This window comes from Heptranchias perlo, chromosome 28, assembly GCF_035084215.1.
Source record: "Heptranchias perlo isolate sHepPer1 chromosome 28, sHepPer1.hap1, whole genome shotgun sequence".
Lineage (NCBI taxonomy): Eukaryota > Metazoa > Chordata > Chondrichthyes > Hexanchiformes > Hexanchidae > Heptranchias > Heptranchias perlo.
Window position 1 is genome coordinate 7543149 of NC_090352.1, and position 27671 is coordinate 7570819.

Below are 27671 nucleotides of genomic sequence, written 5' to 3' on the forward strand. Positions count from 1 at the left end.
AACAATTAGCTAATAGTTGTATTTTGTAAACTCATTTAAAAATGCAAGTGTATTTTTCCCAAAAATAAAATCAACCATCCCCCTCCCTCCCACTCAGGTGTGCAAATACAAGTACCAGTGGGCTTTGTTTATTGGTGCATCAGTTTCTTTTCATCAATATATCTCAATGTTAATTTGGCCCTTCATATGTTGAATTAGATAGCTGGTATAATTTTAGAATAAATTTATCTTAGAGGTTAAAAAAAACTAAATACTGGCCAATACTTTTGGTTCTATAAAGCTGCAACATGTACAGTATCTCATAACACTTCACCAGAGTTAATACAACAAAATTTAGTTTTTCCAAATCCCAATGTATTTGCACACATTAGAAGCTAAATTCTATTCCTGAACAGATGAAAAAAAAGTTCTCAGTGGCTATAAACAAAATCAATAGACTAGGAAACAGTGGATAAAGCCAACATCTGCACAACTTGCCATTCTCCAATAAGGGGCAAACTGATGACCTACTCAATGATGGAAGATGCAGAGCAAATCAACTCACTGCTCCTCCTTTCCACAGCATCCACAAACTGCGCTCAAGACACAAGTCCTAGGTGTTACGCATTTCTAATAAACTCGTAACATGGATATCAATTCAACCAAGGTAGCAACATCTGGTAATTCTGCTGCCAACTAAATGGGAAGTATTAAATAAACCATGCAATACTGCAAGATATGCAGCCAGGCCCAAACATCAGCCATTGAGATTAGCTTTTGTATTCAGAAGCAGTCAGTTTAACTATTTCCAAAAAAGAAGCCAAATAACACCAGGGTGAGGGAAGAAATAAAACATGTAATTTATCCCCAAATACAGCAAAGCATTGTATTTTAGCATTCATTGTTCCAGTTCATCTACAGTAGTATTGTACCTAATGATTTGGAAGGCAGTTCCCTTATCCCCCTGCAACAGTTAAAATGGTTGGCACATCATATGCACAAGTGAAAGGAATTGAATCCCAGAATTAGAATACATACCCATGGTAGCAAGTGAAAAGTACAACAGCCAGGAATTACTTTAAAAGGTTTACAATTTCTAAAGTCTCACTGAGGATACTTATAATGGAGGGTCAAACCATCTTGAATATTAATAATCAGTGGCCACATGGACACTGAAGGACAGATGATTAGCAAATTCAAAAGTTTTGTTATTAGCCAACACACTTATTGCTACAGGATATTAGAAGCCAAACCATTGGATACACACATTTTTATTGCAGATTTCAAGTTAAGAGAAAAAAGCAACATGTTTAGTATCCATTATTAAAACTCAAGACTGAACATCAACTGAATGTATTGCAGTCACATTTTTATACAGTTTATGAATCCCTCTATACAGAAAAGGGAAAGATACCACCCAAAAAGACAAGGTAATGAACCACACAATTGCATACAAGTGTACTGTTCACATGAAACAACCAGCTGTGCTGATGCTACTGACCCAGAGTAGTCAAAGACAAGTCACTGTACAGGCAATTTATTAAAAATTCATTTTAATTTTTCTTCAAATACATACTGTGAAAAAGTACATTACATTGCATCAATGTTAAAGCACCACCAAAGCAAAAAAAAGAAAAATCTTGTTCCCAGCATGCATTCAGTAAGGCCTGTCACGTCGATCTGATCTGTGATCATTTCTGAAACAGGAAAAAAAGTTAAATTTTCCCCACAAGAAAATACAATTAGACTTCACTAACATCTGTGCTGCAGCAAATTCTGCAACAATCTGATGACAGCTTTGCTTACACTACACCAGATGGTGTGCAAGCTTTTTGTCTTCAGGATGTGCTTGCACCACACAGCCCCACAAATCTCAGTTAAAAACCAATGTGACAAGATCCATAGACAAACCTTAAATCCATGAAGTTAAAATAAGGCAAAACAGCAAGAAATAAAGGGCTTTAACACATGGCTCAGGCCATTGTTTCAACATCCCTGCACTAGACAAAGGATGGTTTCCTTTCACAATAAAATGTAGATTCTTAGCATATAATAATTTGGTCAAGGTGTGCTGTTCTAAATACTTATGGCATTTGGAAACAATACATAAAATTGATACCACTGGGGAATTTTTTTTTTTGCTTTTAAAACAAAGCTGTTGTATTTTAGTGCATACCTTCCTCCACCCATTTTTCCAGAGCCACCAAAACCACGATCTCCACCTCTCCCTCCACGGAATCCCCCACGGCCTCTGTATCCACCTCTCCCATGATGTTCTATGAAAACAAGAAGAACCCTTGTAAATATTCCTGAAAAAAACCAAGCCTTGTCAAACACCTATTTAAATGTAGGCATTTCAAGTGCTCAAAGCTGGGACCATGGCACTTTGGACTCTAGTAACTACGAAAAATCCAGCTCTGGAAGGTAGAACAGCAGCTTCCAAGACCCAAGTCAGGACAGCAAGTCTTACAGCATATTTACTGCAAAATCTAAGTTCCAAGAAAATGTTCCCACTTTTGCTAAATATCAGTGAATCTGAAGATGTTTCTGTTGGGGGTGGGGTGGAGAGAAAAAGAATAGAAAGGGAAAAGAGGAAGAAAAAAAATCTGGTTTCTCAATTCCATCTACTAGTACATACCACCACCGTCAGCTCTGGGCGTTTTGCACTGGTTGCATTCATTTCTCCAAGCAAAATTGACATTACCACATGTTCTAGAAAACAAAAGACATTAATACCCAGTTAGACTGATTAAGGTAATTTCAAAGCATTATCTTGATTCAGTCTTGGGAGTGAAAAATTTAGTTTAAAAATGTTTTTAAAAATGCATTTAATTGTTTTCATAAGATGGTACATCTTCGATCGACCAAGCCACCAATTGTATGAAATTATAGCAGATGTTGCAACACTCAGCATGATTACTTACGGATTTGGGCAAGCCCAGTCGTCACCTCTTGGACCACCTCCACCCTGAAAGCCACGGCTATGTCCTCTGCCCATCGGGCCACCTACGAAAAACGTTCTCCATAAGTCAACCTTCACAATGCTGATTTGGTTTGTTAACAATTTTTAAAAATACCAGGTATTGCTAAATAGAAACATCTATACCTCCACGACCACCTCTGCCACCTTGCACGAATTCTGATCGCCTTGTTGCAAAAGAAACTTTTATTAAGTTTCCATGGAAATTCTTTCCTAAAAAAAAGTTACATCACTTCAGCAGACCTATCGAATTCAAAACATGGATAAGCAAAAACCTAAAGTTCAGTTGACACTTGTCCTGGTTACATTTTTCTCCAGTTCTACCTAGTGTTTCAGCCTATATTGAGCAATCACATGTAGAGGGATGATATATTTACATTAAAAATCTTACATCTGCATGCACTATTATAAATTCCCATGTCTACAGGTCACTAAACACCCTCCAGAGAGGGAGAGGGGAGAGATACACACACATTAAATGAGGAAAAAAAAGTAGCAAATAACGTTCCCTTTATAACAACTTTTGTTAATGCAGGCGAGAACTAACTTCAGTACTAAGTTTATAACAATGCCAATTTACACAATTCTCTCCTGCTTCACATGTTATCATTGACTCTTGTTGTTCCTGATCCCATAACCTGGGAAGCCAAACACCACCCTCTTCTGCCACTGGTGGAAGGTTGCAGGCTGGTCAAAGTCTTTTCCTATTGTGCTGCTGCCTGCTCTAGCTCTGCTACTTCAGTCCTGTCATCAGGTACTTTTAAGAGTTAACTTTGCTCAGTTAGATGTATTCACATCAAGGTTTTGTGGGTTCAAACCCCTCTGCAGGACTGGAGTATATAATCTAGGTTGACAATTAATTACACTATAAAGAGAGTACTATAAATGTTAGAATTGCCAACTTTGAGGAGATGTTTAAAAAAAAAAGGCTGCCTGCCTGACCAGGTGGACCCAATGTATCCTATAGCATTATTTGAGCAGGGAGTTCTCTATTCTGCAGACTACTACTCCCTTATCCAATATGAAAAAAAAACTGGTCACTCATTTACCATTTTGTGGGACAAATTTGTGCACAAATGCACTTCAAAGTAACAGGGTGCTCCTTAAAGTTCAACTGCTCTCTTTAAATTTGCTACCATTGAACTTAAAGGTGTAGACCACTTCATAGAAATTGGCCTTATGGTGCTGTGGAGGTCAATGGAATACACATTCAACATAAAAAGGATCTTACCATCAAACCAATTAATTGCTGCTTTTGCAGATGGTGGGTCATCAAAAGATACTGTTGCTTCACCTTTCAGTTTGCCTGTAACTTTATCAGTATAGAGGTTGATCATGGCATTTCCAGTTTTTTTATTAATCTATTGAAGAAATGAAGCCCAGTAAGACAAGTTATCAGTAATCCCTATTCTTCCCCAGAAAAAGTATGCAAAGTATGAAGTAGACAATACGCACAAACCTTAATCACACCAATTTGTTTAAAGAACTCAGCAACTTGTTCAGTTGTCACATCATCTCCTAGGCCCTGGACAAAAATGGTGTTATTATCCGAGTTATCATCAGAAGCTGTGGATAAAGAGACACACTTTATAGTCTTGCTAGTTATATTCTTGTAGATACTTGTCTAATTATTGAGATATACAGCCCCAGAGCCAGATATCAGGAAGACAAGTTAAAATTCTGAAACTGCAAAAACTTTTGTTTCCCTTTTGGAGCACAACTTCCCCCAAATCAGTAGCTGAAGCCATATTTGACTGCAACTGATCAAGGATACCCCTATCAGGATTACATGGAACTTGTCACAATGAATCATGCAAGTAGAGAAAGCTCACTGGACACCGGTAACACTAAAGGACAATGTAAAAATGGCAATTTTTTTTTAGAACCAGGATCCTGGGAGCAAAAACAATACGGTCATTTATTAAAAAGCCAAGATTTGAATCACTGTTAACAGCAATAAATCTTAAGACAGGGTGTGCCCAGAAGTTCACTGAATGAGTGTGCGCACACACAAGCGGTCTCAAGAACCTCAAAATGATCAAACATCAAGTACATTATTAATAATGGGAACCAATGAAAAATTTACAGGGATATTTATTCTCTCCAGTAGAGAATGAGGAACAGTACTAACATACCAGTCAAGTCTTTAACAGGTTATCAGATTTCTGCTTACAGTCAACAAGGCATTTCATTCCAAGTGTGCCCAAACTCTGACTTTTCCTAAACTATTTTTAAATAGATTGACTGGACCACATCATTTACACTAAGTAATGGCAGAGATACAAGTCTGTGGAATATTAAGTCTGCATACCAGGATTAGGTCCTTGTCCACGGTCTCTTGAACCTGTAGAGATGAAAATGGACAAGAGCTCTAATCACTTTAAAAAGTAGTTTTAATGAAACTCAAGACAAAGTTGCACTGTGTTAAATGGGAACATGCATTCTAAAACACAACCATAACAATGCTTCCAGCTTCTTAGGGTGCAATATCCACAAATACCAACCATTAAAAACCTCTGCTTTTCTATTTAATCCCAAAATTGACCTGCATACTGACATTCATGTCAAGTACATACACTACTTCATTTTCTCAAGGTGATGTCCAAACCATCATGCTGATTGTATCCTAACACAGTCCCCACTGCTTACAGCTGGCACTTTGTGTGAACACAATTTGCCTGCTATATTTGGCCAGCATAATGACAACAAAAACTTCCTGAAAGTGATGTTTTTAGTACCTAAATAATACAGCAGCCAATTATCCTGTAACGTTTGACAGACTATGGCAGGTGTACACAGGTGTGTTAGTACACAAAATATTTACAGACAAGTGTAGTTCAATACATTTTTTTTTTAGGTAATTTGTATCTGGAATCTTATCTTTACAATGGATTAAAAAGAACATTTTCCAGTTCCTTGTCTTGATGACATTGGTCTGGGCAGAGTATGTGTCATTGCCTATGATTCTTGTAGAAGCTGCCAGTTAAGCAAGGTACATTGAGAAACACCAACACAAGGTGTGAATACTTGTGTTTGGAATAACGTCACTCAGCCAGCAACAATTGCTAAATATCACTAATTATTTCCTGTCCAAAATTTTTGAAGTCATATCAGCTAAAGCAAATCAAGAAAGTTTTACAATCCAAACACTTTTCTGCAAGTCTAGGAAATTAGACAAAAAAATGTTTTCTTGATAAGCCCAGCCTAGGAGATTGAGGATTCCTCCCGTGCAGGATATTTAGTGAGTAAGCACTGCTGTCTCTACCCAAAATAAACAGGAGCACTCAAAACGCTATGACCACCAATTTTGAAACTGATGTTCAAACGATATAAGCAACTGCTCATTTTTAAACATGGATGTTTTAAGTGGTGAGGACTGTAATATCAAGTCCATAAGAATACACCTTTCAATTGTTATGTTGTGCACCTTTTAGTACCAAATCAAGAAAGGCTGCTTTTTACCTCATTTGCCCCACCCATCTCCCACTTAGGAAGTACATTCTTTTGTTGACAGAACAGAAAATCCCAAACTATGTTGTAAAGGCAAACTGCATGCTTTATTTCCAGGTTGAATAAACTCATGGCAGTTTATGCTGAATGCCCCCATACTGAAAGTTATGAGGAAATGGTGGCTTTACATCACAAGTTTCATACAGAATTTCACTGAAACAGTTCTAATACTCTCAACTTACCACCAAAATTATTGAAGCCACCACGGTCACCATCACTGCAGAGGGAAAAAAAAATTGAAGAAATGATGCTTTCCTCATGAAACCAAAAGGCTTTATTTTGACTTAATCCAAGGTACAATGTATTGTACAACATTATTGACATTCTAGTTTACTACTGGTGACACAACTAGGCTCTTCAAAAACCCCAAAGAGTTTGCCATTATAGAAAGTTGTCTGCAAAGCTCTTTACTTCAAAAAAAGTCAAATTTTAGTGCCTTGGTGTTTGGGAAAGTGCAACCCTATTTCAAAATTTGGAGTGTGCCTTCCATTTAGCCTTTAAGTGAAAGTTTTTGACTTTAAAAATTGGCTTGTAGACTTGTACTTATTGAAGGCAACCAAGTCAAAGGCTTCTAAAACTACTATTTTTTTTGCAATTTATTATCTTCAGAAACCCACAGGTGTGTACCATGCATGAGCTTCAGGAGGTCAATTAAGTGTACTAGTTCATTCACTCAAACCTGTGGCACACAATGCAGAGCAAGTAACAACTTTAATAGTCTTACTTCAAATATGTATATAACCACATGTACTTAGGCTCATGAAGAAAATATATAGAAGCCCATATGGTAGGCATGGTTGGTAATACTTAGTGTAAGATTGGAAAGTTGCCTTTTAGCAACTGGCAAAAGCTAACTTCCAGAACTTTAATTTAAAATGTTAGGGCTTTAAAAGCTTGTATTATTGTGCCAAAATTCACACTGATCACAAACTGAAGGTGTCAAATGTCCAAGTTACAAATGAGATTTTATATTGATGGTAAAAAGTGGTTTCAAAGCTTTGCAAATAGAATCCAATTATGTACATTCAGGAGCATATTCAAAACCATGAAAAGGGGAGGTTGAGGAAAGATAAAAAGGAACCAGAAGCCAGTGTTGATAAGCATCATGCTGTTTAAAAGTTAATATGGGGAATGTTTTACCCTTCCTCCCATGAGAAGGAAGTGTACTTCCTCTTCCTTCACCCCCTTCCAAACATAGACAAGTTTTTTTTAAAAACAGCATATCCAAGAAATGCAATGGTATTATCAGCCAAGTCAGCAAATGGCTTCATTAGAAATATTAAAGCACCTTTCCCAATTCAGATGCAGTACTGAAACATTCCTAGCTGAACATAAGAAATAGGAAGCAGCCATACAGCCCCTTGAGCCTGCTCTGGCATTCAATAAGATCATGACTGATCTACCTCAACTCAACTTTCCTGCCCTATCCCCAATCAATAAACAGAAGGAGAGGATTAGCATTCCATGTGGAGCCACTTGCCCTGCAACTGATATCAGCTGAGCTGGTCAGTGGGGGATGAAAAAAAATACCCAGACCAGGATTTTTAAACATTGACAAATTAAGTATTTCCTCTTCAAGTGAGGGTTAAATTAATATTGATTGGGGGGGGGGGGCAACCCCAAACCATTAGTTGAAGTTTCATATACATAGTACTCAAGTTTTTTTTTGAGTAGCTTCTAAAGTGAACTGATAGCAACCCATCACTATAAGCAAGTTCCATCACTATAAGCAAAGTTCAACAGTTGTTTATGGCAAGGTGAAGGACTTCAACCCTGAGTGGTGTGTTGCTCCTGGGTTACTCTCAGGAATGCTCCAATATACTAGAGAGGGGTCTGTGCCCACAATTTCCCACGCTGAAATTCTGATTTTAAAAATTGTCCCAAACAGTTGCTAAGTGGAAGCCAGGCATTTCCCTACAAAGATAAAATCCTATAGATTTAAGAGTAATTTCACTTGCATTATGCATCCTAGCTGGGTTAGTTCTGACTCAATAGCAGTCCTTCACTTTCCCCACCAGTGATCAAGAAATAGAATTCAGCATTGTGTTCTCTCAATATCTCCCAAAGAGCTCACAAATAGAGAGAACTATAAAAAGGATGATCGATTAAAAGGGTTAGTATACCATTAACTGACAAATGCACCTACTCATTAAAATGTTCTTACAAGGCTGTCAGACTCCATAGTTTTAATGGAAACTATCCTCTTTAGAAAAAAGAGAGAATCTTTAAAACACCATTTTGTTCAGTATAGAAACAATAACTAGTCCATTTTATGTAGGTTGAGGCTTTTTTTGTATCCTTGTATGTTCATTGGCAAGAACATAGCCCGTAGATGGCTTTGAAACTTTCAAGGCAGAATCAAGTTGAAAGTAATGCAGTGCTCTGAACAATTCACGTATACATATGCTTTTCCTAGAACACTGTTGCGTATAAGAATGCATTGTGTTAGTTATTTAGTGGATATGTTCACCTATGAAAACAAAGCTCTACAAAATGGAACAGAATCCTTTTACCTCTTTTCCTTGTTCCACTCAAGTTTGCCAATAGAATAGTGAACATACTGAAATCTTGTAAAGTGAATATAAAAAGGTTACCAAGAACACGTAGAGGTGTTTGTGTACCATGACTAATGTACACTTACACATCCCATAATTTCTACAGTATTCACTGAAAGGAGCATCAAAACCAGATAGTAGTGTTATTTGCAACAAGTTGAAACCAACATACTTCTAGTGAATTGAGACCTCCTCTTCCTTCTCAGAATATGCCTGAATGGATCTGCAAGCAGTTATGAGTCTGTACCTTAAGCATTTGTTTGTTACACATTTAGAAAGATTGTCAAGAAAAGATGCACCACTATTCAACAGTGATAAATTTTAGAACAAAAATTGCAACAAGGGGAGGTGGGGGGAGTTATCAAAAAGTTAGGATCCTCAACTGCAGATATGATAACCATGTGTCATGCAATTCACACAAGTCAGACAGACAACCAGTTAGTCTGAGAGGTAGCTAGAATATCGACATTTGCAGGTGAGAGCTCTACCCAATCCCAGGGCAGATTTAAACAAGAGTGTTAGTCAGTATTAATAAAACAGGGAGCCAGTTTACAGTTAATGCAGAGTCTAGCATTACATAAAGAACTGTGCTAAGACCAGCTTTAGAGCTGTACAGCCACTGAAACAGATTTGGTACATTTGAATTCTTGAGCAGTTACTAAAATCCCATTTGAAGCACAGACAAGGCAGGCAGAAGAACATGGCAACCACCAGCTAAAGTAGTGATGCTCTTCTGCTTGAAGTGCAGGTAGCAAGTGTTTTGGACTCAAAAGCTCAATGCATTGGGTAATTGCTCACAAATTAACAGTTTCCCTACTGGCAAGAGAGCATGAACAAATTTTTACAGGACCCCCTCAAGTTCCAGTGCCCGACATACAGTAAATTACTTTTGAAGTGTAGCCACTGTTATGCAAGTGAATGGGGCAGCCATTTTGAAGACAGCTATATCCTACAACTTATATGAATGACCAGTGATTTTATTTTTGGCAGTATTGGTTGGAGAGAAAATTTAGCTTAGACACAAGGACTGCCTCTTTAAAATACAACCACTGGATTTTTCCAACCATATTTTGAAGTCTTAACCAAAGTACAGCATCCACTCAGTAATAACTGACATGCCACTCTAAATTATATACTCAAGTCCAGAGATGGAACTTGAACTTACAACCACCTGACTTGAGACAAATGTTACCAACTGACCCATATAATAAAAGCAATTTCTATAGTGCACAAGGAACAAAAAGGTTTCTGTCACTCATACTGGGGGAAGCCAAGTTCTTCTACTCTGAAAACTGAGGCTGTTGCAGCAGGTGACATTTACAAGAATCGGGCTTACACAGATGGACAAAAAAAAAGTACCCCAGGAGGCAAGTCGCCAAATAGGCAACAACCATATTTACAGTACCAAGGCTGAATGGTACTATTAATAAAGGGAACTCATGTAAAAACCCACAAGTTATGTTGCCAACACAGGTTGGCATATCCTATTGGACAAGACAATGGAGTGCTTCAGAGGCTAATGAAGTAATCCAGTAAAATAATTTGGGAGGTAAATACAAACACCACCTAAAAAAACCATGAATTTGCAAACAGAATTAAAGCAAATTACAATTTTGTTGCCTCATTTTAGATAGTACATCGAGAAATCTCTGAGGTTCGAACACTTCCAATACCTCTTAAAAAGTCTGTACTTAGACTAAGTGAGTTGAAAAACAGTGCACGCTGCATTAGTTCAAGGGTCGAGTTAATAGATGTGGATTTCAATGAGCAAAACAATGTAGCATTACAGGGGCAGAGACTGGGCTCCAGGCTTTGTAAGCACCAAGTCACAAAGCAGGGTGTGCCATTTGTATACCTTAGCCTACACTAAATTTCAATGTAATGTTTTCCACTTATTGGATTACAGCATTTAAATACTTTGAAAATGTCAATTACTTTTTAGGGTACTCTACTCAGCTAATAGAGAATGGCAATAGAAGCATTACTGGTATAATATCCAGCAGAACAGGGAACAATTTGTGATTGAAACACAGTCCCGATAATAGCAAATAGTTAGCTATAACCAACATTGAATTAATGGTTACAACTGATAAGCAGAAACTAGTCTAAACAAAGTGAAATGAGTCAGCATCAGTAGATATTGGAGTAATCCATTAAAATTTAGAACCGAGTTTTCTTTTAAATCTATTACTGTCCGCATTCAAATCAATCACTTACACAATATGCAGTGGCACAGATTTAGTGACGTTTTTCCAGCCAAGTTAGAATAGGAAAATGTTGATCTTAACTTAGTGCACAGAAGGATTCAAACTGCACTCACCTTTTAAACTGGAAAGTTGAATAAAAAGGTATAGTACATATATAAATTAACTTCCATGTACAGATAACATGGATTGTGTTAAGAGTTGTAAATGACAGGCATATAAGTTTTTAATTAAGAATAAAGAAGCACCTACCCCATTCTACCACGTCCCCCTCTATCACCGTCAAAGCCACCGTGGCTATATCCTCCACGGCCTCGACCCCCATTACCCTGCGGTCTGCCAAAGTTCTGGTTATCATCTCCAAATTTACTCCTGCCAGGTCTATCCTGCTCATAGTCACCTTAGAAAAATAAAACACAGATTATTAACAATTTTGTTACTTCACTCTCATCTGTAGTTAAACTTCTGCTGGTTTTCAGACTTTTACTTTCTCATTTACAGAAGCTTCTGTTCTCCACAAAAAGTTAATCAAAAACTGAACACTTCACTAATTTGTCAAAATCAACTTCCCAGATAAGCGGCTATGTGGCCTCCAAACTTAGACATGCTTCCCCCCACCCACCCCAATGGAATATATTTACTGGCCTATGTAGATAATGAAAATGTGCAAATATTATGGTACACCACATTCTCTACTTCTCTCCCACATCCACACAGTATCGCATCGGTACATTGATCAGTACTCCTACAGCTACCTATTGCTCTTACCTCCCGAGCTCTGCTGGCCATAGTTCTCATGTGGTGGATGATACGAAATTGGGAGGCTGTAACTTGATTGGGAACTAAATCCTGTCTCAGATTTTGAGCCATAGCTGAAAAAGAAGCAGTCATTAAATGGAACATCCAATCTTTTCCTTGGTGAGGGCCCAGGTTTGTGTGGTGGTCATAGGCACTGTTAGTTGCTGGGGTCACTGCTCTCGGTTGAGGAAAGTGGGCCTGGCTGAAGTGTTCAGAGGCCGTCCAGCAGATTACGATTCAGGACAGCTAGTAGGTCATGATTTGCAGGGTGCCTGGCAAGCAATGATTTGAGGCCATCAACCATCCATAAAGCCTTAGTATCATGCTCCATAACTTTCCGGTTATTAACCATCAAGGGGGAAAAGGAAAAGTCCAATTTGGTAATCTCAGGAACAGGGCAGGCAGATGAGGCAAGCGGGCAATAGACTGAACTTGAGATCCTTGGGTAGGTAAGCATCAAAACAGACAGGCAAATATAAAGCCTTCTGATGACCACTAGCTTCTGTAGGAAAGGTATAGAAATCTTGGAATTTAAAATGTAATTCAAAGCTTGACACCCAGGAAATAAGCACCACAAATAGGACATCTCGATTACAGATACCTCAACAAGGTGCATCTCAACTTTTGTTTATAGAAACTTTTTAAATTGCAACACCACTTAGAGTATATTTGTGACAGCAAGTGTTTATTATTGGGAGTTCAGGCAATCCTGTCACAAGGAATTTAAAGGTACCTAGTAAAAACTGACCAGAAATTAAACTGACAGACACTATGGTATAGGCAATAAGTTACAGTGCAAGCTGGTGTGGCGAAAAAAGCCAGGAGTGAGAGAAACAGAAAAGCAATGCTGAGAGTTCCTTTTCTGGGGAAAAAAAGGTTGCTGGGGCCCAAGAGCTATGGTTATGTTGGAATATAGTGAGCTTGGCATTAGTGGAGTTGGAATTAAAATGGAAACAGTGCCTGCTCCACAACCACAAAAGTGTTTTGTTTAATGGAATTTTTATTAACTCATCATAACCTGAACTATGGCCAATTAGCAGTTGATTTTAAAGCAGAAATAGGTAGGTCAGCACAGCAGGGCTGGGGCATCACTGGGAAAAGGTCCTGCTATGTAACTAATGTGGACTCAGGATTGTATTTGATAGGAGCACTCTGCCACCCAAATAAATCAAGTGTACTTTAACAATGCTCATGCAGTAGTTGCAGGATGAAGATTTACTTACCGTGTGAGTTCTTGCAGTGCAGCTGTTCACAAAGTGGAAGTCGGGATTGGGAGGACCAGGGCTCGGAGTCAATCACGTGTTACAATAAGTCAATCAGGGGTAAGTAGAATAAATTTGCCTAGGCTAAAATAAATTTAGTTATATAATTAAGTGTGGCATTAAATGGTACAGGAAGTTGGAAAGGCATGCGCTATACACAATCTTTTAATATTACAAGTAGACCTCGAATGTTGTTGCTCACGGTGAGTCTGGGGACATGGCAAGTGTTGTAAGTGAGATCCTGGGATCTGAGAGGAGATGGTGATGGTGAGGGCCATGTGTTTTGGTGTTAGGAAGGTGGTCTGGGAAAAGGGGGAGGGGGTGGCAGGAGCAAAAGGTACTGTAATCTGTAAATAATGGGTAGTGGGTGTGAAAATTCCTAGGGGTGGAGGTAGGGAAGAGGGAACCTCCTAGAAATCCTGCCCCCAAAGAAAAGTCACATTCCCTATGTGAATCTAAATTAGTTAAGCACTTTCTGTAGAGGCAACATTCCCTGCACTAGCTGAGGATCTGTCCTATGTTAAAAATTACTGGGGGTTCAGAATAAACCATAGGGTGTACAGTACCACTACCTTGGAGACAAGAGCTGGGAGAACTCCAAAGTATATGGCAATCATAGGTATGGTTTAAATATGACAGCCAAGTTCCACAAAAACAGAATGATAGGAAGTAATTAAGGGCAACAATTTCTTCAATACACAAGACTATTGCTAATGAATCTCCTGTGGCATTGCACACAGGAAGTAAAGACCTGTATAATGGCAATCTTATTTATTTCACCAAGCCAGGACCAGAGGGCTGAAGAGGACCCTGTCTCAAAAGCAATACATTTCACACAATTGAAGATACTCAAACTCAATTCATTACTGGGATATTACCTGCTAGGAGAATCTGAATGCTGTCCGTAACTTCCATACAACTGTTGTCCATAAGTATTATGGGAACTCTCACTGCCATAGCTGGATGCTCCGTAGCCTTGTCCACTTTGTCCATAACCCTGTCCGTAGCCTGGTGTTGAGGATTGAGAATTCAACCCTGCAAAATAGAAAATGCAATTTACATTGATATAGCTGCCCTTTTCAAGAGAATGCTACAATTCAGACAAAAACCATGATATACCTGACTGTGCTTGTCCATAACTTGAACCATACCCACTTTGGCCTTGTCCACATCCAGAAGCATCACCAGACTGCTCATAGCCACCATATCCCTTAGCAAAGAGATGTACATTAGTTACAAACTGTTTTACTTATCCATAACACCCACCCCCATAGACACACTTCCTTCCGAAAAGGGTATTCTGATGGATGGAACACTTTCCACATTTTTACATTCTCCATGTACTCAATGTCAGCACACAAAGCATCTGCTTTACCAAATAACTAGTGGGTCTATCTCTATCCCTCCCCTCCTTATACACCTACCTCGTAACTGCACTTCTAACAGGATAAGCAAGAGATTGGTACACACGCATTTACACAATTTCACAAAAAAAATCCTTCTAGATTCTAATAAAGGATCACACGAAATATTAGGGTAATCTTTTCTTTTCTCCAGATACTGCCCAACTTGGAGCGTTTCCAACACTGTTCTTAAATTTCAGATCGTCAGCATCTGTAGTATTTTGCTTATAATGATAAAGATTTAGAACTCAGTGCATTGGAGGGGGAAAAAGGGACCCAATCTAGGTCAGGTAATAGGAGCACAGGGCTTGGTGCATTATACATGCACCAGAGTTTCAAATAATCTGGAGTTTTAGGGTGAAGTAGGGAGGCTGGCAAGGGCCAGTCTGCTGGAGTCGAGGGGTATTGCAAGCATGGATACAGGTTTCAGTCAGGGAAGGAAAGAGGAGGTGGTAGCGCAAGATGATGCAAGTATCTTAGAGATGGGAAGCATATGGAAATCAAAGCTCAGCTTAGCTTAGGGTCAAAAAGGACCTAGGGGCTATATGCCCCACCAGAGAGCACAATGCTGAGTGTGATAATGCAATATCTACAAGTTCACATTCTTCACAAGTTCAGAGGGCATAGGCAGAAATAAATGTTAGTACACAAAAGAATGCTATATTTGACAAATGTTAGAAATCTGCAGTAGTGTGTTGCTGGGGCAGTCCTAGATCAGCAATAGCAATTGTACGGCTGAGTACTATTTATGGGCCAGAATCCCCTCACTTGTGGCCCTCAGCGGGGTTGCTGCTCTCCATCTTTCTCTCGTCTCTCCCCACCCCGACCAGGGAAGAGCAAGTGAATGCTACTATACTAGGAAACAGCACTTTCCAAACATTTTCAAATCAGATTGATGCAGATCTTGACACCATGGAGCTTTCAGTCTTTATTGATCGTGTCTGTGGCTAAAAATCTGACCCTCATTCAATTACTCAGAATGGCAGAGTCAGGAATTCAGGATTTCAACACATGGGAATGTTAGGTACAGCTATTCAATCCATGGTACAATGTGTTGGAGCATTCCTGAGAGCAGCCCTCAAACAAAGACATTTGCTTAAGATTGCAGCTAGTGAATATTTGTCCAGATGAAGGATCAGAAGTCAGAACAAGTCTGCCAACTTGCAAACTAATCAAACAATAGTGCCCAATGAAAAGGGGGCAAGGGGGGTGGGGGGGGAATAGGATAGAAAGATTCAAAGCAGCAGACCTGCCATATCCAATTCGGCTTACACGAATACCTTTTGTTATTCAATAGCCAGATCAGAGAGAACCCTTCTAGATCCAAACAAGTGGTCTGATCCAACTAGGACAAGAAGGCTCTTCTGTGGCATTTAACAAGAATGTCAGAATCAAGAATGAGGCTTTTGACAAACTTTCTCTGCTCTTCCTCCTAAGAATCTGAAATGAAGGAACCGATTTGGACAAAAAATATTTATGATTTAGCATGATGTTGCCTTCTTTAATCCTATTGTGACACAGGATAACAAACATGTCAGCTTATTTTAATACTAATGTTAACAGACTTGTCACGGTCTGAAGCTATTCTATGCAAATAAACATTGTGGGATTAAGTGTTTGTCAAATTCAAAAAGCTGCCAATTATTTAAATTTGTTCAGTCATTTTCTAGAAAGTATTGCTCAAATTGGAAAGCCTTAGGAAAGCTATGCAGACCAGATAGCTTCTGTGGATAGCAAGAGAACCGCACATAATACATTGTTTAATGCTGTCCCAGCGGTTAATTTCTACTTACTAGAGTAAACAGTTAAAATCCATACTAGTGTCATTGTTACATGTAACGGGCAGAGGCTGAGGGGTGACTTGAAAGGGTGTTACATTTTGGTAGGAAGAATAAGGAGGCCACATACTCCTTGGAAAATAAGTCTAAATGGCGCAGAGCTACACAAATCAAAGCATTGGAGTTCATTACTACAGGGACAGAATTGAAAAGCAAAGAAGTTATATTAAACACTCTATTAGTATAGAACCCTGGTTAGACCACATTTGGGAGTAATGTGCAGAGTTCTAGTCCCAATAATGAAGAGGATATAAAAGACTCTGGAGAAGGTGCAAAAAAGACTTAAGGATGCTACCAGAACTGAGAGGTTATACCTATCAGGAAAGACTGAACAGTGTGGGGCTTTCTTCTCTAGAGAAGGCTGAAGGGTGACCTGACAGAGGTCATTAAGATTATGAAAATGTTTGATAAGTGGCAACATCATCTCTACATCTCCCCTATGAGGGAGACCAAAACTAGGGGCCATAAATATAAGTCACTAATAAATCCACTTCTTCACCCAGAGTGGTTAGAATGTGGAACTTGCTACCACAGAGTAGTTGAGGCAAATAGAATAGATGCATTTAAGGGGAAGCTAAACACAAGGGAAAAAATAAAAGATATATGGATAGGGTTAGATGAAGTAGGCTCGAGTGGAGTATAAACACTGGCATAGAGCAGTTGGGCCGAATGGCCTGTTTCTGTGCTGTACATTCTATGTAATTCTATTCACTTAGGTTTTAACTGCCAGACTCCAAACAGTAAAAGAATAAATCACTGCCTACTTTAGCTTCAGTTAATGGCAGAATAAAGCTAAGGAAGATCATAGGGGCACAGGATAAAACCAGCAAGTTGAAAGCAGAGGATTCACTTGAATTCCTGGGCAAATCTGCCCAGAATCTGTCTGGGCAATCCTGCTACTAATCTACCCGGAAATACATGGGCAAGAGAAAGCACTCTTTCGCACAGAGGAAACACAGGTTCACCCAAGAGAATGATTTGAGACACTGTCTTTTGAAAGGACATGAGCCAGTAGATCATACATACAGAATTTGAGCTAATTTTGGGTACAAACATGAAGAGCAGGAGGGGGCCATTTGGCACCGAGCCTACTCTGCCGTTTGATAAGACCATGGCTGCTCTGATTGTGACCTCAATTCTACTTTCCTGTCTACCTACTATAACCTTTGACTCCCTTGTTAATCAGGAATCTATAACTCAGCCTTAAAAATATTCAATGATCCTGCCTCCACCGCTCTCTAGGGAAGGGAGTTCCACAGACAACCCTCAAAAAAATTTCTCCTCATCTCAGTCTTAAATGGAAGACCCCTTATTTTTAAAACTGTGTCCCCGAGTTCTAGTCTCTCCCACAAGGGAAACATCTCAGCACCTACCCCTTCTAGTCCCCTCAGGATCTTATGTTTCAATAAGATCACCTCTCATTCTTCTAAACTCCAGTGTATACAGGCCCAACTTGTCCAACCTTTCCTCATAAGATAACCCCCTCATCCCAGGAATCAGTCCAGTGAACCTTCTCTGAACCACCTCAAGCAATTTTGTCCTTTCTTAAATAAAGGAGACCAAAACTGCACACAGTATTCTAGATGTGGTCTCACCAATGCCCTGTACAACTGTAGCAAAACAATGACATGCCATTTGCCTTCCTAATCACTTGCTGTACCTGCATACTAAATTTTAGTGATTCATGTACTGGGACACCCAGATCCCTCTACGTTCTGCAATCTCCATTTAAATAATATACTGCTTTTCTATTCCTCCTGCCAAAGTGGACAAGTTCACATTTTCCCACATTATGCTCCATCTGCCAAATTTTTGCCCACTCACTTGACCTATCTATATCCCTTTGCAGACTCCTTATGTCCTCTTCACAACTTACTTTCCTACCATTGTCTCATCAGCAAATTTAGCAACTATACATTCATTTAGATTGTAAATGGTTGAGGCCCCAGCAATGATCCCTGTGGCACACCATTCATTACATCTTGCCAACCTGAAAATGATCCATTTATGCCTACTGTTTCCTGTTAGCTAACCAATCCTTTATCCATGCTAATAATGTCACCTCCCTACACCATGAGCTCTTATTTTGTGTAGTAGCCTTTGATGTGGCACCTTGTCAAATGCGTTCTGGAAATCCAAGTGCACCACATCCACAGGATCCCCTTTATCCACGTTGCTTGTTACTTCCTCAAAGAACTAAAAATTAGTCAAACATGATTTCCCTTTCACAAAGCAGTGTTGATTCTGCCTGATTGCATTGAGATTCTAAGTGCCCTGCTATAACCTCCTTAATAATAGATTCTAGCATTTTCCATATGACAGATGTTAAGCTAACTGGCCTGTAGTTTCCATCTCCCTCCTGAATAGAGTTACATTTGCTATTTTCCAATCTGAGGGACCCTTCCAGAATCTAGGAAATTTTGGAAAATTAATACCAATGCAGCTACTATCTCTGCAGCCACTTCTTTTAAGACACTAGGGACTTGTCAGCTTTTAGTTCTAATATTTTTTTCAGACCCCTTTCCCTAGTGATTGTAAATGTTTTAAGTTCCTCCCTCCCTTTCACCTCTTGATTCAATTATTTTTGGCATGATATTTGGCAGATGCAAAATATCTGTTTAATTCATCCGCCATTTCCTTATTCTCCATTAATTCCCCAGACTCACTCTCCAGAGGACCAACGCTCACTTTACTTACTCTTTTCCTTTTTAAATACCTGTAGAAATTCTTACTATCTGCTTTTATATTTCTAGCTAGCTTTGTCATACTCTAATTTCTCCCTTTTTCTTTGCCATTCTTTGCTTTTTTTAAAAAAATTGTCCAATCTTCACAGAATTGTATGCTTTTTCTTTCAATTTGATACTATCTTTAACTTCCTTAGTTAGCCACGGATGGTCTCTCTCTGCTGAGTGTTACGAAAGCTCATTAAAATGTCTGCCACTGCAGTTCACTTTAGCCAGCTCTGCCTTCATGCCCTCATAATTGCCATTATTTAAGTTTAAAACACTAGTCTTAGACTTACTCTTCTCTCCCTCAAACTGAATGCAAAATTCAGTGATCACTGCTACCTAGAGGCTCCTTTACAATGAGGTCATTAATTAATCCTCTCATTACACATTACCAGATCTAGAATAGCCTGCTTTCTGGTTGGCTCTAGAACGTGCTGCTCTAAGAAACGGTCCCAAAAGCACTATGAACTCATCTTCCAGGCTTCCTTTGCCAATCAGATTCTTCCAATCTATAATGTAGATTAAAGTCACCGATGATTATCACTTTCTTTCTCACAAGCCCCCATTATTTCTTCCTGTATACTCTCTCCTACAGTGTGGTTACTGATAGGGGGCCTATAAACTACTCCCACAAGTGACTTCTTGCCTTTACTACTTATCTCTACCCAAACTGATTCTACATCTTGGTCTTTAGAACCAAGGTCATTTCTCTATTCTCATGTCATCCTTAACTGAGCTACCCCTCCACTTTTTCCTAGCTTCCTGTCCTTCCAAAATGTCAAGTACCCTTAAATATTCAGGTTCCAGACACGTCTAATGGCTATTACATCATACACATTTACTTCTATTTGAGCTGTCAATTCATCCATTTTGTTACGAATGCTATGCAGATACAAAGCCTTTAGTGCTGTCTTTTTACTATTTTTGCAACCTCTAGTCTTATCTGCTGACATATTGTACATCCCCTACAAATAAGTTTCTTAGCCAAAAGATACATCTATTTTCTAATAAGGGTTGACATTATATAAATCCCAAGAAAAAATGTTCTAAAGCATTTTTTCCCCTGTAGAAGCCACTGTACAAGGGAAAGGTTTAACATTAGATAATCAGCTACTCTTGTGGCTGACACGCTTGAGGTGAGATGTGTTCTGTTATTGAACCTAGTCAATAGGAAAACCATGACAACTTGGACACAAGACTGAACTGACCTTAATGGTAGCAGGAAAGGCTAACAGTACATTTTCAACATGGACCAATTACACCAATGTTTTTTTTTGGGGTGCAGAAGAGAGATTGCAATAGTAGCCCCGAGTGGGGTTTTAAATTATATGGACTCATGGTGCCGAATGGATGTCAAGACATCTGAAAAGTGCAGTTCTGCAAATCTCCCAGATGACAACCCAGGTTTACTCCTGCAAAAAGTGAGGAAGAATTCTCTATTTCCCCAACATTACTTTGCATTAATTTTAGATGAACAGAATTGAGTCACATTGAGAAGTGCTATAAATACTAGAAAGATCTGGGAGCAGGACTGCAAATTAAAAGAAAAATTTAGATTTTAAGTGGGAAGGCAACACAAAGGGTTCTTAGCTTGAAAACGATCTCTATAGCCAACAAGTGAACAGAAATATTATATGTACTTCTTACAAAAAAGTTAAACAAGAAACACAAAATAGATGCCTGCAAAGAAATGGAATTAATGAATCTCACCTCCCCCAAACAGGAATAAGCAAAAGCAAGTTGATAAGAGTTGTTAAAATGGACAAAGATTGGACGTGGAGTGACAAGGATCTTATTTCATCCTGTCTTTTCAATGTATGTACTCTGACTTTATTATGAGCAAGCATGGATGCCATAGGTGAGATCAACTTAAGGTACACCAGTAATAAATACTGGTTGTAATTACAGAGATACTTGCTGATAATCAACTACAGTTTGCAAATTGAAAATAAATGCCAAGACAACAAAATCAGTGGCAATCACAAGGCAAGAGGAGCTTCCAAAAAGAGACCTGGAATGAATACAAGAATAAATTAGATTACATGGATGTTCCATAAAGGTGGATGAAGCACTTAAGTGGTGGTCAGCAAATACAAGAGGTATTTTAACATTCTGCTAAACTATTAACAAAAATAAAGCTAGTAATAAGCAGAATGTGTAGTGCTACATCTAGTCAACAGCATTGCACAGAAGGAAAAGCTGGACTTTGTATCATGAACACTGGAGGTAAGGAGATGGTACTCTAGATGTTGGCTAAAAATTATGACTAATGACATCCCTTGTGCTGTTTGCACATGGAGTCAAAATCAAGTGCAGTCTTCAGGTGAAGCAAGATTAGAGGGTAGGCATTAATTGGACCAGGGCAAATTGTCTCCATTTGAATGTCAGTTTTAATGTACTAGAGATAAATATCAAAACTTATGAAAATTCAGGAAATAAAATTGTTAAAGCACAGGAGTTTCTCTGTTCTAGGCATCAGCTATACCTCAGTGGTAGTACTCCGACCCAAATCAAAGTTGCAGGTTGAAGCCCCACTCAACACTTGAGCACATTATCTAGGCTGACACTTCAGTGCAGTACTGAGGAAGTACAGCACTGCGAGATGTCGTTTCTTGGATGAGATGTTAACTGGGCTCTGTTTGCTCTCAAGAGGACGTAAAAGATCCATGCCACTATTTGAAGAGCAGGGAGGTCCCCTGGTATCCTGAAAATTCTTCAATCAACATCACTAAAATTATCTGGTTATATACCTCATTGCTGTTTTGTGCAGTTAGCTGCTGTGTTTCCTTACATTACAACAGTGACTATACTGCCAAAGCACTTCACAGCCCAACAAGTATTTTTGAACACCCTACGGTTATAAAGGTGCCATAAAAGTGCAGGCTCTTATGAAAAGATGGGATGGGATAGATAGAAACAGAGTTTCCAGTAGTTGCCATTGATGCAAGATGAATCTGGAGTTGTAAGACTGCAGAACTCATTTCCAGGGTTAATGATTGAGGCAGAAATTGTCAACATTCAAAATTAGATTGGATAGGTGGATGAAGGGATATGGGAACATGCTGGGTAAATGTGATTAGAACTATTTGCTGATGTTGAGGTTTACCCACTACATGAACTGGTTGGCCCGTTTCAGTATTGTAACTTCTATGTGTTTCCTATAGGCTGAAGAGTTGGGAGATACAAAACTGAGGTGCTACAGCACCACAGCAATAACTTGCATTTAACGTAGTAAAACATTCCATGGTGCTTCACAGGGGCATTATCAAACAAAATTTGACACCGAGTCACAGATAACCAAAAACTTGGTCAAAAGAGGTAGGTTTTAAGAAGTGTCTTAAAAGGAGGAAAGGTGAAGAGTTTTAGGGAGGGAATTCCATACTTACATGAAAAGGTACAATTACAGAACTAGAAAAAGTTCACTGCAAGGCTGATTATAATATGACTACTGGCCATGGTCTCCATGTAGTTCTCAAACCTAAGTCAGTCACTTAGTTTAACACACCTGTGCAACATGTCCATAACTTTGGCCCGACTGTGCACCATAGGCTCCACAGCTGCAAGGGGGGAAAAAAAAAGTATGAATACCAAAGACATCAGATTTTGCAGACTCCCATCAAAACAGTTTGTGCTTTAAATTATATATTCACCAGATTTAACCAATGACAAAACAGCAGATATGGCACAGAATGTGAGTGTTGCAGCACAAAACTAAGCAGTGTGCTAAAACAGAGCTCTACAATGGTTTCAAAACACCATCAGTAACTGGCCTTCAAGCACAGTGTTGCTTTTGTTTTTTTTTTAAAAAAAGATATTTAAAACAAATTCTCATTGATATTATGCTCCAAGTGCAATGACTGTCAGCAATTAAAAAACAGCAAGCCAAGTTAGGAGTCCATGCTTAAAGCATGCAATAGTTTTACTACCAAGTTTGCTCTCTCCATCCTTGAAATTCCTACACCAGCAGTATTTCAGAATGCATTAAAAAGTTACAACTACTCTATCAATGTATTACTGACTTAAGACCCAATTCATTTAGCCCCATGATTTATACCCTTCTCACAGAACAGCTGTAGCAGTTTTCAATCCAGGAGTCTTCAAAAGGAGTGTCTTCTGCAAGTCATCTTCAATTACTAAAAAGGTTTCATCTTAAATGTTGCAGGGTCCAACAATTTGGGCTACTAGCCCAACATTCTATTTTGGAGCTCTCAATTTCACAGTCTCCTTGCTCAAGACTAATTGTGCCTACATCATATGATTGTTTATTTAAAGAACAGGCACCTAAGTTGAAGAGTTGCACAATGCACCCGCTGCTCAGGAAACTGCAGAACCCACTTACTCCAATCAAAATTTACAATAGCCATTACCTGGCTATTTATGACCAACAGTTAGTGTAAACATCAGATTTATAAAAGGCAAGAGCCCTATTGAATGGAATCTGGTTGACTGGTGCAGTTGTATTTAGTTCCTAATAATGTAGTTTTGATTAAAAGACACCTCCCATAAAATCTAACATAAAACAAGTGCTTTAAAACACACAGCAGGCCCATCAGGGTCTGAAGAAAAAGTCAGAGAGTCAGATTAACATTACAGGTTTAGACCCTTCATCAGACAGAAGGAATCACATCTGAAATGTTACTTGTCTTTTCACAGATTCGGACAAAGCTACTGTGTATTTCTAACATTTTCTGTCTTTCAAATTTCTAGCATTTTTCTCTTTTGGTACAAAAACTTGGTGCTTTAACTACTGACATGCATGCATACCTTTGTGCTTGAGCTTCAGGCTGGCTGCAATTTCCATAATCTGTTTATTTAAAAAAAAGTTGAAAATCAGTGATTGCTTCTGCAATCTGTTAACATATCTCAATCTTGTTTACTTCTATCAGATTCAGCTACAATAGATTTTAGAAAGGTAGTACTGTACTAGTTCCCTTTTAAAGGTAAAATGACAGCACCAGCCCTGTTTAATTGGAGCTCATGAAGTGAAGCTCACCAAGAAAATGCAAAATATTGGAGGTTAAAATTGCTTTTAGTCTGTGGTGCTTGGATGTCAGCCTGGATTTTTCCAATTATAGCCAATTCAAAATGAGTGAATTACTGTCAGTGTTACAATTTAACATAGGCATTGTATCAAATGACTGCACATTATCCATGATACAAATACAATGATCTATATTTTTGAAGCAACTGACCTAAGGAAGACTGCTTTGAAAACAGTGCACAAAAATAGCAGTCTCAACTAAAAAAGGTAGTTATATTGAATGAAAAACATGACTAGCAGAAACATTCCTCCAGCTGATGCTATAGGAAATATTATAGCCACACCTTCAAGAACAGAAAACTTTAAAAAAAGCACCCTAACTTCCAACCCCTTGTCCCATTTAAGTATCAGTAGTTTCACCCAGCATACATTATACAAGCTACACATGGAAGCAGCCCTAAAAAATGGCAAGTTTAGTAGGTGGCCTTAAATCAAGCTGCTTCAAGCATTTGATCCATTAGGTAGATACTCTTGTGCATTATATAAATGAATATAGCATCTAGCCTTTTATACTAGCACTCATTTATAGCTTGGATTCTAGAAACAGGTATCCATGAGCCAGCTCAGAGTTATCCTGCCAGAAGTATCAAATCCCTATTTCTGCTGCCAGAGTAGGAGCCAGATTTAGTACTGTAATCTCAACCACCACTTGCACACTAGTCTCAAAATTCAAAATAAACACTAGCATTAAAAAGTGCTAACTGAGCAATTTTTCAAACTTTCTAAGTCATCTTCTCTCCATCCATCTTGCTGGTATTAAGCTGGCAAGATAGCAGTCAGTTGTCAATGTAGGTATATCACGGAATACTACAGCACAGAAACAGGCCATTTGGCTCTTCCAGTCTGCACCAGTGTTTTTCCTCCACAAGCCACCTAGCCTAACCCCACTCTTTCATTAGTCTTTTTCAAACAACTATCCAATGTCCTTTTGAAAGAGTTTATAGACTATCTGTTTCAGTATATTGTAACGAGAATGTCACATTCTATGCACGCTCTGCATGAAGACACATTCTAATCCTTAATTTGCTTTGTGAATATCTTAAATGTGTGCTTTCCCATTACCATCTCAATCAGTAAAACATTACTTCCCGTCTAACCCTTCATAAATCACAAAGGCCTAGAGTTGGTCATCTTTTAACCTTATCTCATCTCATGACAGACCCAACTTCTCAAATCTCTTAACAACTGTAACTCCTCATCCCTGGTAACATCCTGAAATCTATGCTGCAGCTGTTCCATTGATTTTATGTCCTTCCTATAATGGGAAGCCCAAAACTGTATACTCCAACTACAGCCTTAAGGACTTGCACAAGTTCAACATTACCTCCTTGCTTTTGCATTCAATGCATCTACATACAGAACCATAACATTTTTACAGCCTTATCTACTTACACTGCCTGTGTATCTGTAGACCAAGGTGCCCCTCCTTTCCTATTTTTACCTTGAAAAAAATATTACTCCACATATTTCTACACAGAACTGCATTTGCCACCTATCTGCCCACCCTGATAGTCTCTCCTCCCAAATCTTTGTAATCTTAAATTTATTATACCCCCCCCCCCCAATTAGGTGTCATCAGCTTTCAGTATTGTCCCCTCAATGCTAAATCCAAGTACATGATGCATTTTCTAAGCATCCACCCAAATCCTACATACACTTCTTTGGGTTTACACTTATATGCTTTACTTACTGGACCAAAACTGAAACAACCTAGAAATTCAAGAGCACCTGGTACTTCTAGCAGACAGTAGTTTAAGATTCTTTCCTATACTGCTCTTTAAAAAAAAAAGTGATTCAGAAAGTAACACTGGTCCTATCAATTCTATTACACCCAACCTTATCTCAAAGAGAGTGTCCAAAGTCCCATCACCTTTCCACATACTTAATTTTTCCCCATTTCAATGTAGAACAATTTTTTATCTATTAAACCTCCAAATAGTAATAGACTTTGCAGGCCATATTATATATAAAAAAAACTTCTACTCTGTACAAGACACTTTCAATATTAAAAAAAAGTGTATGTAGGCGCACACAGACAGGTTACACAGCAAACACGGTCAATGAATCGGTGAAAACAATCTTCACTACGCCGGCCGCACAGGGCCCGTCGGTTTATAATGAATTGGGGACAAGGATTGACTTTGGGGACAGTAAGAGGTTCGCTCGCCTGAAGGCTGCTTCCTCAAAATGGCGGCCAGGTGCCCGGCACATTTGGAACTGCGTCACGCTCGCTGAGGTCTCGCCCCTCAAAAGAGGGTCTGAAACGGCGCACGGGCCGAGGCTTTTAACCCCCGCAGCCACAAGATGAACTACCCGCTCACAGGTACCTCTCCCCGGAGCAGGCCCGGTGTGTGGGGCACCGCGAGGCCTCGCCAACAATGACCCCCCCCCTCCCCCCGCCGCGTAAACGCCCGAGGCCGCAGGCGCATTGAGAGCGGGCCACGCTTGCCTGCGCTGCCCGGTTAACAAGATCTCGGGGTGGTTTAATCAGGAGAGGCCGCGGCTGGAAGCCGGGCCCTTGAGTCAAGTGTAGCCCGAACGCGAGAAAGTGAGTGGGTGGTTGAGGAGGCAGGTAGCCGGGGCCTAGCCTCACTATCCCGCTTCTGGTCCTGGTACTTTTAGCCGGTCTTTTCCCCCCATTCAATCCCCTCCTATACCCGGTCCTTACCGGACATGCTGCCGCCTGCTTTCACCGCCACTCTCCGCCCCGTTCCCCCGCCGCCTGATTTAGCGCTAATGGCGGCACGGACCACGCCAACTGATGCTTGGGCACAGGGATGTCAAACAGCCCAATGCAAACTACCAAATCATTCCGACCCAAACTAATCGACCCGAAAACGTTCTTCACAGCGAGAGGTAAATTGTTCCCACGACAGGACGGCAATAGGGCATATCCGCCCTGCTCAGTTGAGGCAGCAAGCGGCTGCACAAATTCAATTGCACCCCTGCAGTGAAGTGGTAGTTCCCGGTCTGACCCAGTTCTGGGGCCGGCTGGAACCGGTTCCTGAGCGTGGCCCACGTGATTCATTGACAAGACTGTAACCTTTGGAAGATTGACTGGGCCAAATAGACCTGCAGGGTGCACCCCTCCAGAGGGGACAGGGCTGTAACTTGGGATTAACTTTCCTGGAAACTCGGCCTATAACACCGTCTTTAATGTACTTTTGCAAGTTGGATTTTATGTTTTGTATGCTCACTGCATATAATAACTTGCATTTATATATGATGTGGAGATGACGGTGATGGACTGGGGTTGACAAATGCAAGGAATCTTACAACACCAGGTTATAGTCCAACTTTTTTTTTTACCAGGTTGGACTATAACCTGGTGGTGTAAGATTCCTTGCATTTATATAGCATCTTCAATGTAGA

General features: G+C 39.5%; 1 protein-coding gene across 1 annotated transcript; it reads right to left on the minus strand.

Moving 5' to 3' along the window:
* Positions 1-1515: 1515 nt before the first annotated feature.
* LOC137344814 (RNA-binding protein FUS-like) lies at positions 1516-27044 on the minus strand. Its single transcript, XM_068007987.1, has 16 exons — positions 26968-27044; positions 24023-24062; positions 22764-22815; positions 14408-14498; positions 14167-14323; positions 11997-12100; positions 11481-11628; positions 6652-6686; positions 5271-5303; positions 4419-4525; positions 4191-4320; positions 3086-3172; positions 2904-2985; positions 2618-2691; positions 2156-2255; positions 1516-1676 (listed from the first exon to the last, which is right to left on the minus strand). Exons 1-16 carry the CDS (start codon positions 26972-26974, stop codon positions 1637-1639), a joined length of 1287 nt encoding a protein of 428 aa, XP_067864088.1. The 5' UTR covers positions 26975-27044; the 3' UTR covers positions 1516-1636.
* Positions 27045-27671: the final 627 nt, after the last annotated feature.